Source organism: Gymnoscopelus braueri (assembly GCF_963280865.1).
Source record: "Gymnoscopelus braueri genome assembly, chromosome: 6".
NCBI lineage: Eukaryota > Metazoa > Chordata > Actinopteri > Myctophiformes > Myctophidae > Gymnoscopelus > Gymnoscopelus braueri.
In genome coordinates this window covers 4,628,453-4,639,490 of record NC_137607.1, presented here as the reverse complement: position 1 = coordinate 4,639,490, position 11,038 = coordinate 4,628,453, and the positions used below count along the sequence as shown (strand labels likewise).

The 11,038-nt window shown below is 42.3% G+C and overlaps 1 protein-coding gene across 3 annotated transcripts in view; it reads left to right on the top strand.

Moving 5' to 3' along the window:
• trappc8 (trafficking protein particle complex subunit 8) overlaps positions 1-11,038 on the top strand; it is a 91,632-nt gene that overhangs the window by 30,220 nt on the left and 50,374 nt on the right. For all 3 annotated transcript variants that reach the window (XM_080431178.1, XM_080431179.1, XM_080431177.1), the window contains 8 exons: positions 1,801-1,901; positions 2,420-2,525; positions 2,758-2,889; positions 3,069-3,293; positions 6,544-6,649; positions 8,119-8,313; positions 9,515-9,690; positions 9,957-10,031. In XM_080431178.1, coding sequence (XP_080287304.1) covers positions 1,801-1,901; positions 2,420-2,525; positions 2,758-2,889; positions 3,069-3,293; positions 6,544-6,649; positions 8,119-8,313; positions 9,515-9,690; positions 9,957-10,031 — 1,116 coding nt within the window. The remainder of the gene's footprint in view (positions 1-1,800; positions 1,902-2,419; positions 2,526-2,757; positions 2,890-3,068; positions 3,294-6,543; positions 6,650-8,118; positions 8,314-9,514; positions 9,691-9,956; positions 10,032-11,038) is intronic.

The window sequence follows — 11,038 nt, the reverse complement described above, 5'->3', positions numbered from 1 at the left end:
CTTCTTTTGACACAGTGTTTGTCATACAGGGCTTGGATAGGGGGGAGTTCACATCCGCTGATGCGTTTGGCTGTCCCCACAACAGCTACAGTACTTTCCTGTGTAAAAAAACAAAACAAAAAAAGAGGCTCCCAACACTCGGGATGCTGATAAAAGCAGCTAAACGGCTTGCAAAATTCTGTGCAATCTCTTCTATTGTTGTTAGCCGTCAAATATGTGGAAGACACTGTTACTTATTCCCTCCAAGGGTGTTTGTCCAGGATTTGATGACTGTACTTTTTCTACAGCACCGTGTAAATGTTTGTGTCCTTGTATTGTATCTCTTATGTGGACACAAATAAATGATGAACGTGTGTGTGTGTGTGTGTGTGGAGAGCAAGTTGGCCTGGGCAATTGGAATTTGAAGCCGATTCAATGTATGCGCTTCAATTTTGCTTCATTTAAGTGTGATAAATGATGCCTAGACAAAGCTTATTATACTAACACCTGAAGTGCTATTCATCCATTGATTTAGTCATGTTAAAAAGTGTGTGTTTGTGTGAGGGTTCAATCGTTGACTGCAGGAACGCCGGGAGAGAAAAGTTGGCCACTGGCCACCTGTAAAGTTCCAATTAGGGTTATGGTGACTTCCATCGCTGTAGATTCATGTCTGCATTCAAGCGTAGAAAATAAGAAAGTAGATTAAAGTGCGTGCGTGCGTGCGCGCGCACACATACACACACATTGTATTGATCACCGTGATATCGGTAATGATGTGGCCATGCCTGGTGACTTTCTGGGTCATTGGAACATTAAGGGCTGAAAGACAGCCGGGGAGGATGGCAAAATGATGTCCCTGTTTCCAGCTAAGTGTGCACAAATGTATGTTTGACCTTGTGAGAAATGACGGCTTTTTTAATGACTTTTTAACGATACCGGTTCATTTACGATTCCCCTCTTAACAGCCCGATTCCTTAGCGGTTCTCTTTAAGGATTTCCTTCAATAAATATAGTATTTTGGCCTTCATTATAGTTTTTGATAAATACAAATTCAATCATACATACAGTATTCCATACATATTACTTAATAATATGTAATTGTATACAATTACACTACTATTGCAATTGTATAGCAGACAAGTCAGACATGAAGTCAGACGTGAAGTCTACATACCAGCTTTGATGAAAAAACTGTTCCGGAAACGATTCCAATTGTAAATGGTGCATTTATATAGCGCTTTTATCCAAAGCGCTTTACATAGATTGTGCATCACACACACATTCACACACAGATGGCAGAGGAAACCATGAAAGGCACCAACCTGCTCATCAGGAGCAATTAGGGGTTCAGTGTCTTGCTCAAGGACACTTCCACACTAACTCTGGGGGAGTGTTCATTTTGACAGCAAATTTTGATTTAGTCTTAGTCTTAGTCTTTTGAATAACACACCATATAGTTTTAGTCCTATTTTAGTGTTCTGAAATTGTTTAGCCTTAGTCTTAGTCGACTAAATATCAAAGTCTTAGTCTTGGTCTTAGTCAAAAACAATTACACTGCAGCAAATTCTGATTTAGTCTTAGTCTTAGTCCTTTGAATAAGACATAATTTAGTCTTAGTCCCATTTTAGTCTTTTGAAATTGTTTAGCCTTAGTCGACAAAATTAACACTGCTCTGGGGGAGCCCGGGATTGAACTGGAAACCTCGCGGTTCGCCATCCGGCCACTCTACCCCTAAGCCACTGCCGCCCTGCTTTCCGGAGCCCAACCCTAACCTCTCCTTGTCCTCCTGTGGTGTGTGTGTATGTGTGTGTGTTTGTGTAGGAAATGGCGGCCGTGTCGGCCTTCCTGCAGGCCGGAGCTCCCAGGCCGTATCCTGCTCACTACATGGACACGGCCATACAGACCTACAGAGACGTGTGCAAGTAGGTCTCTACGATACTCGCTTTCTTAATAGTACAGAGACTAGGGGTGTCACGATACACTCATTTTACATATGATACACGACGTTGGGCTCACGATATCGATACGATATTATTATTATTTTTCAATTATCAACATTGTTGTCAAATTCTATTATATTTTTCCAATTATCAACATTCACAATTATCACATCTTCAGTTTAAAAGTGCTTAAAAAAACAAAGTTTTCAAAGTGCTTTACACTAAAAAATAAATAAAATAATACAAGCAGGAGTAGTTCACCCCAAAAATGACTTATTTTTCTATCAACCAAGTGTAGCCTATAGTTATTAACAACAGTTCAAACTAAATATAATACCAGAGAGGGTAAACATTATTTCGGCTTTGCTGCTATCTTAGCTGTAGGCCTATTTGAGTCGGGCTCTACTTTCCCCTATGGCTGTTATGACGCCGTTCCACAGTAGCCCTAACCCTGAGGAGGGTGACAGCCTGACGGTGGGTCTCCTCTCTCTCTCCTGTAGGAACATGGTGCTGGCAGAGCGCTGTGCGCTGCTCAGCGCCGAGGTGCTGAAGAGTCAGGGGAAGTACTCTGACGCTGCCACCCTGCTCATCAAGATGACCAGTGAGGTGAGAGAGACACGGCGCAACCAATCAACAACAGTTTCACCCATTAGATATTAATAGAAACCTAGATACCTCATTGGCCTCTGCAGTTCATTGGAGCGACCTGTATCTCGGCCGCCATTTTCGGGGAAGGCAAGCTTCCTGACTACTGGGCCAATCACAGCGCGTCTTTTCCGGGACTTGTCAGAATCTAGTTGTATGAAAATATTGTGTGTGTGTGTGTGTGTGGTGTCAGGACTCAGACCTGCGCAGCGCTCTGCTGTTGGAGCAGGCGGCGCACTGCTTCATCAACATGAGGAACCCCATGGTGCGCAAGTTTGCCTTCCACATGATCCTGGCCGGACACCGCTTCAGCAAGGCAGGACAGGTACTCATTGATTGATTGAATATTTTATTAGGCAAACAATGTAAACGGCACAATTACATTTATAGTACTTTGTCTAAAAGGTCCGTCCAAAAAATTACTTCCTGGGCTTCAAGTCCAGAGGAGCTTCCTTGCCTTGGCTCCGTCCCACCATCTGTGTGTTCCTTGTGTGTTTTTTTCAGAAGAGACACGCGTTGCGGTGCTACTGCCAGGCCATGCAGGTGTACAAGGGGAAGGGCTGGTCGCTGGCCGAGGACCACATCAACTTCACCATCGGCAGGCAGTCGTTCACGCTGCGGCAGCTGGACAACGCCGTGTCGGCCTTCCGACACATCCTGAGCAACGACAGCCAGCAGACGGCCACGCAGCAGGGGGCCTTCCTCCGAGAGTACCTCTACGTGTACAAGGTAAACCTCGCCTCACTGACACGCCTCGTTAGAAAACAATGATTAATGTTGTTATTAACTCATTGAGTGCCAGAATGTATTAATTAATTAAGTCAGCCAGTGCCAGCGTTTTTGAGCATTTTTTACTATGACGATCGACACACCGAGTGTCGGAGACGGAGAAGTATCTCTGCTTGTCTCGGATAAAGTAAGTGTGTCACCGCGAACCTCCGTTCTTTAGTTATTGGCTGTTGAATGTAGCTTGTTCTCGCCAAAAAAACTAATAAATCCTTTAACAAGAAATCATCAATACTAGGACTAAACTGTGGGGGGTCATTTATTTTGGCAAGCTAGAAGACTTGTCTAAGTGCAGTTGCAAATTGCAGACGGGTGCTCTTTTATGGTGGTTTTGAAGGAGGGTAGGGAGTCGCACTTTTTTCTTTTTTGATGGCTGGTGGCAGGACATTCCACATTTTGGACAACAACGAGAGAAGCAATGCAACAAAACTATGGGTTACTTGCGTAACCCCGGTTTTGTAAATTGCGAACGAGTTGTTCACAAAAACACCCTTCTTTTTTGCTTGGCAGAAGGAAGCTGGTGTGTTAAGAGAATGACTTCCGCGTTTCGGTTCCTTTTATGCCTTCGGGGAAGGGGCTACCGGAAAGCGACGGAAGGCCCATCGGGCCAAAAAGGGTTTTGGCCCTGAGGGAGTGAATGTGTTGTCATAATAGACAACAATAGACAATTCATCCCCATGTGTGTGCCGAATCTGGGGGGAATGAGATCAGTGGAGCTCCCTCTGGTGTTGTGGGCGTTTATTTTCCTTTAGAATCTAAAGGAACTGAAGCGCTTATAGGACAATTGTTTGACAACGATCAGTGGCATGTTCTAATCTATGGTAGTCTTCAACAGGAGTCACCTAGCCTGGTAAACCCTCCCTCCGGAAATCTCATTTTCTATTTGATTCCAGGAGTGAGTCTGGGCTGATCGCCCATTCTGCAATATTGGCTGCAGGCTGAGTTGGGCGGAAGTAATACCGTTGACTGACAACCCCTTCAGCCAATGATATTTTTTCCCCTTCAGCCAATCAGCAGTTCACCAGTCTAATGTGACGTCAACGGGACTTTTGAGACAGCCAAGCCCAAAATGGGTTGCCTTATTCGGGTACATGGGTGTCACTGCCCACCCCTACCGGTTCTCTAAATTTTTATTTTTAAATAGGCTTTGTCATGATTAATTGACCACATATATGAAGTTAAACAACTAAATTCTATCCAAACGATATCTTATAAGTAAATTCCGTGCCTCAAAATAGAAGTTAGAGAGCTTTTTGAAGTCAAAAAATCGCGGAGATTATAGCGGACAGAAAAAGATGGCTGCCGTTCGTGTTTTGGGCTCACTCGAACTCGCCACCTGATTGGCCAACTGTCGCTGTCAATCACAGAACGATGTGCGACGACGCTGATAGGCTCGGTTAGCTGGTAATTCCACTAGAAACCCCCACAATGGGCTATCAGGCCAGACTCACTCCTGGAATCAAATAGAAAATGAGATTTCCGGAGGGAGGGTTTACCAGGCTAGGAGTCACCACCTTGTGCAGGGTAATGAAATGATCCAGCAGAGGGCAGCATTTCCCAAGGCAGAACAGGAGCTCTAGATTGTCTACTCTAGACCAGCAGTCTTCAACCTTTTCATGCCAAGGACCCCCTAGCTGAGAGAGAGATGAAGCAGGGACCCCCTCTATATTGTATAAAATTAAGTTTCAGATAAACTTTTGCTGTTCTTTTTTCCCTCACACCCTATAACTCTTTGCTAAAAATAGCAGATCTACAAGCTCACAACGCGAGGCGTTGTGAGCTTGTAGATCTGCTATTTTTAGCTGAAGTTCTCCTAATGTAAAAAAAATAATCATATCACACAAAGATTTGGGGGACCCCCTGTAGTAACTCTGAGGACCCCCTAGGGGTCCCGGACCCCCTGTTGAAGACCCCAGCTCTAGACTTAAGGCCTTTGCACACAGGGTGCGATTAGTCAATCAGTTTTTACCGCATGCGAAAAGACGCACAAATCGAACTGGGTTCGATTGGAAAAAAACGCATCGCCGCATCGCATCGCCGCACGGTAAATTCGGAGCTGGTGTGCATGAGGTCATTGAGAACCATGTGTTCATTTAAAAAATGATATTGTCCCTTTTTTCCGTGCGAAAAATCGCACCCTGTCGGCCTTTAGTGTGAGGTGATGAGATGACATCCATGTACTGCATGTAGAGATGCACTGTTCTACCTGTAATGCTGACCATTCTACCGCAAACTACGAGGCACTTGTAGATCTGCTACTTCTGCAGTTTCTTTATTTGAATCCTGATAAGTAGCAGTTTTGGACATATGAGGTTTCCACCCGACAGAGACGATGTATAGCTTGCTGCTTAGGTTAGCAGAAATGAAAATCCCCCCCTCTCACCCATAACAGGTGGATCCATGAAATCTTGTATTGTATTAAACTGAGAGAATAAGGTTCTCCCTTGGCGGTACACAGGAGCCGAGATACAGGATTTTAAAGTAATAAGTTAACCAAGAAGTGAATGGAGCAGCAAATCTTCGGATCACGTTATCATGGGTTCTGGATGTTTTTCAACAAAAATAAATAAATACAAATTATTATTTTTTTTTTCAAAAAGAGACGTCAAAAGACGTCATTGGCACAGAATGAGCTAAAAGCGACTGAATGACGACACCAAAGTAACGTTTACAACAATTCACGTGCATTCAAACATGTCTCTGTTGCATGAAACCAAAACATTTACCGTTATTTTCTTGGGGTAGGAAGGTCACACTGAGTGAAACTGAATTCCACTTCAGGTTAACTCTTTCACAATAAAATGTTTAGTGTCATTCCAAAAGAAAACTTATAAATCCACAACAAATACATGTAAAACATAGTAACGTCTTCAGTCTTATACTGTAAATAATGTAAATCCCTTTTTAAATGTTTTAATACTTTGTATGAACTTCATGAGTTTAATAACTAGAATATTTTATCAATGTGTTTTGCCCCAGCATACTGACGTGTGTGTGTGTGTGTGTGTGTGTGTGTGTGTGTGTGTGTGTGTGTGTGTGTGTGTGTGTGTGTGTGTGTGTGTGTGTGTGTGTGTGTGTGTGTGTGTGTGTGTGTGTGTGTGTGTGTGTGTGTGTGTGTGTGTGTGTGTGTGTGTGTGTGTGTGTGTGTGGGGGTGTGTGTGTGTGTGTGTGTGTGTGTGTGTGTGTTTCTCAGAGTGTAACAGGTGGATGTGAAGTGGGTCTGCCCCAGCTGCCTCTGCCTTGCATTCACAGCTCCGCCACTAGAGTGTACTTTGGTCACGAACGCTGCCTTGCAGAGGGTAAAATTGCACGCACACACACCATAACCTAGAGCCTCAAGATTTGTCAACATTTTCTGAAAATAGCAGATCTACAAGCTCGCAACACGTTGCGATGCATTGTGAGCTTGGTAGATCTGCTATTTCCAAATAGCCAAAATATGAAATACGGTTATAATGTCTATATAAATCTATATAATGTATATTTCCTTTCCCTGTACTGTATATATTTTTGTACTTGCCTCATGGTCTACTACATCAATGACAGAAACCACAAGTAAGCACGTGTGTACTGCGTGTGACTCAGTGTTGATTTCGTCGACTAAAACTATGACACAAAATGTTGGTCGACTACCTTTTTCACTGACGAAAACTAAATAAAAACTAAGCTATGATGACTAAAAACTAAGACTAAATATGTTGACAATTTCGTCAACAAATACAAACTAGACTAAAATGTTAGAGAGAGACTAGTAAAATGTTAGAGAGAGACTAGTGGAGAAGAGATACAGCAGAACTAAAAGACAAGTCATTTTATGTTTGGTTGCGCTAGGGTGTGCATGCTGAAAATAGCAGATCTACAAGCTCACAACGCGTCGTGCTGCGACATGTTGTGAGCTTGTAGATCGTCTATTTTCAACATGCAACCAAGTTTAAAATCAGCCATTACGACACCATCAAGGCACCGCCAACATACATCTTAGTCGACTAAATCAACTGTAGATTTAGTCGACTATAATCTTATGATATTTAGTCGACTAAAACTAGACAAAAACTAAAAAAATTCAGATGACTAAAATATGACTAAAACTAAATCAAAATTTGGTGTCAAAATCAACACTACTGCGTGTGTACTGCGTGTGACAAACTTGGTTCTTGATCACACTCTTTGTGACGCAGTGTTTGTGTGAAATAATGGCCTCTTTAAAGCTGCAATTCGTAACGTTTCAGTGAATACAACTTTTATTTGACACCTGCAGTGGTTGTAGTTGGGTCTCCCTGCTCTTCTGCCATTTAGATGGCATTTAGATGTTTTGTCAGGTAGGACCAGTCCACTGCTGGTTGATGAGAGGTATAGCATGAAACTCAAAACATATTATCCCCCCCGACCCAAACAGGCTTTCAGTAGTAGAATTTTGACACTTACACACTTAACCACTTTCTCTTTCACTTAAAAACTATTTAGAAAATAGCCACTCTACAAGCTAACAACGCGTCAAATCGTGACGCATTGTGAGCTTGTAGATCGGCTTTTGTGTGACACTAGTGTGTGACAAAGTAGAGCATTAATTTCCCCCCAAAAAACATAGAGATACAAGGTTTCTGCCCCACAAAGGATTTGATCCATTGGAATATGCGTGGGATCGTAAGGATTGCAGCTTTAAAACTGTTTTTTTATCGGCCATTTTCTTCTCCAATACTTTTTTTCCCTCCATTTGCGAGTGCTCTCTCTCTCATCTGATTGGTCGATGGTTGTGTGTGCACTATAGGCGAGAAGCAGGCGGCCACTCACGTGTCTCTGGACCAGGAGTACGACCGCGACCTGGCCGTCATGTGGCGCCACCTGGAGGAGCAGGCGGTGACGGCGGCTCACCGGGCGGTCCACGGCGTGCCCTTCCAGCCCACCCAGTGCTGTCTGAACAGCCAGACGGACAACCTGCGCTTCCCAGTGGCTGTGGTGGAAGGTAAGAGCCCCTCCAACACTTGAAGGGGGGGGGGGGTACAGTCAGTGGTGGAAAGTAACTAAGTACATTTACTTAAGTACTGTACTTAAGTACAATTATGAGGTATTTGTACTTTACTTGAGTATTTCCAATTTCCAATACTTTTACTTCTACTCCACTACATCTCAGAGGAAAATATTGTACTTTTACTTCACTACAATTATTTGAAAACTTTAGTTACTTTTCAGATAGTTTTATTATATTATAAAACATACATTAACCACTTTAGCCATATTTTATACATAGGCTATTTGAAAATAGCAGACGTCGGCTATTTTCAAATATCTAGTACTTTTACTTTTGGTACTTTAAGTACATTTTGATGCCAATACTTTTGTACTTTTACTCAAGTAAATTTGTAATTTTGGATTTTTACTTGTAACAGAGTATTTTTATATTGCAGTATTGGTACTTTTACTTAAGTAAAGAATTTGAGTACTTTTTCCACCACTGAGGGACCCCCAAATGGATATGTATTTGCCCACCGCGATCCTCCGTTCCAGAGCTATGGCCGTTTGCACGTGGCTTGTTTTTTTGGAAAACACTTAGAAAATAACTTTGGTAAATCCTTTACTATGGAAGCAGACGATCATATTTCTGGGCGGTGAAACCGCCCCTATAAGTGAGGTTTGGATATTTGTACAACAAATCCTGCGCTGTGATTGGCCAAAAATGTACCCGCCTAACCCTGCACCGTGATTGGCCAATCACAGTCTATTCAGGACTGTGATTGGCCAGTGTCACATGACACATGTGCATAGCCCTATATAAGAAACCATAACTTAAAAAAACCCATAAATTGTTTTTTTTAAAGTTATGGTTTCGTCCGTCATAAAGAGTGTTTCAATAAATGTATTTATTTTTTGTACATGATTGGTTGACTCCATTCAGTATTGTGATTAGCTAGCAAGACACCGCCCACTTCACACAGGGTGTGATTTTTCTTCTGGGTGTGCACTTCTTCGTTGGTGTTTTGATCATTCACAGCGCCACATCACAGATCATTGAGCTTGTGGATCTACGACTTTTGATGCTTTTGTGTGACGCTGTGGTATGATCAAGTAGGGCATTAATTTACCAACAAAAAAAAAGTAGAACATGGACAGCAACGATAACCTCTCTGCCCTCTCTATGTCTGTCTGTCTGTCTGTCTGTACTGTAGAGCCCATCATAGTGGAGGTGATGTTCCAGAACCCTCTGAAGGTTCCTCTGGAGCTCACCAGCCTGTGTCTGCTGTGGAGGTTCACACCCAAGGACCTCTCCTCCTCCTCCTCGCCCAATGAGGACGAGTCCTCTGCCGAGTCCCTGACCAATGAGAGGGAGGCGTCGGAGCCCACGGTCAGAAAACATTTAAGGGAAAACATAATACAATGTCTCTAGAATCCCTAGAAGCAAAGATTTGAGTTAAAAATGTTCGCTATATATATTCAAAGAGTTCACGATTTCCCCCCCAAAAATAGCCCAAAGTATAAAATAATGGTTATAGCTATAATTTTTTTAAAAAATTGACACAGTATGCGATTCCGGATTGAAGGGGTTAAATGGAAAATAAGTGAAACATGCGTAACCCCCCTCCCCCCCCACCCTCATCTATCCTGTTGCAGACGTCGCAGAAAGATGACCTCATCACTACAGAGGTCATCCCAGAGTTCCATATGAGTCCAGAGGAGAATAAAGCGGTGAGGGTCTCTTCTCTTCCCTCTCTCATCTTCTTTATGTCTCTCTTGGGTTGTTATTGAAACAGATGGAAGGGATTAGGCTTCAGAGGATGAGGGTGTAGAGGGGAGACGCACAAGGGGATAGTTTCTGGTGTCATTTAACCACACAAGCCTGAGCGTCTGTCCCTCTTTGTGGGATTGTGTGTTAGAATTGTTCATATTTGTCTAATATTATAGTTGTAAAGTCAGCAATCAGTTAAGGCTGCAACTAACGATTAATTCCATAATCGATGAATCGGTCGATTATTTTAACGATTAATCGATTAATCGGATTATCGCACTTATTTAGCAATTACCTTACCTTATAATTTTGATTTTAGGGTGTTTTAGCATGTTCTATCTAACAATAAAGACAATACAGATGAATAATTAATTAAAAAGTACATGTTATACAATTTTGCTCAGCTGCTGATTAAGCTACTACCCATAAAATACATATCAAAATAAATAAAAGCCACCTTATGGTACCTTTTATCTTCTACTCCTTGATTTGATTAAAACATTTTTTTTTTTTTTTTTGATTATCCATTATCAAATTCGTAATTCGATTCGATTAATTTAGTAATCGATTTTTAATCGATTAATCGATTAGTTGTTGCAGCCTTACAATCAGTGTACATGTTTGTTTGTGTTGCTGTGGCCAATGCCATTGTTTACAGTATCGTCGCTGTCGGGCAGAAACCTTAACCTTAATCTCCATATTTTAACTTTTTGTGTTTTTTTCGTAAATGAACACCCCACTAGATCATACTACTACAGCGTCACACAAAAACATCAAAAATAGCAGATCCACAAGCTCGAAACGCGGCGCGAAGCGTGTCGCTTCGAGCTTGTAGATCTGCTGCTTTTGCCATTTTTGAATTTGAATCCTGAAAAGTAACAGTTTTGGACATATGAGGTTTCCACCCGACAGAGACGTTATATTCAACGCATGGCTTTAACGAGGCTTTGATCCATCCATCGCTCTT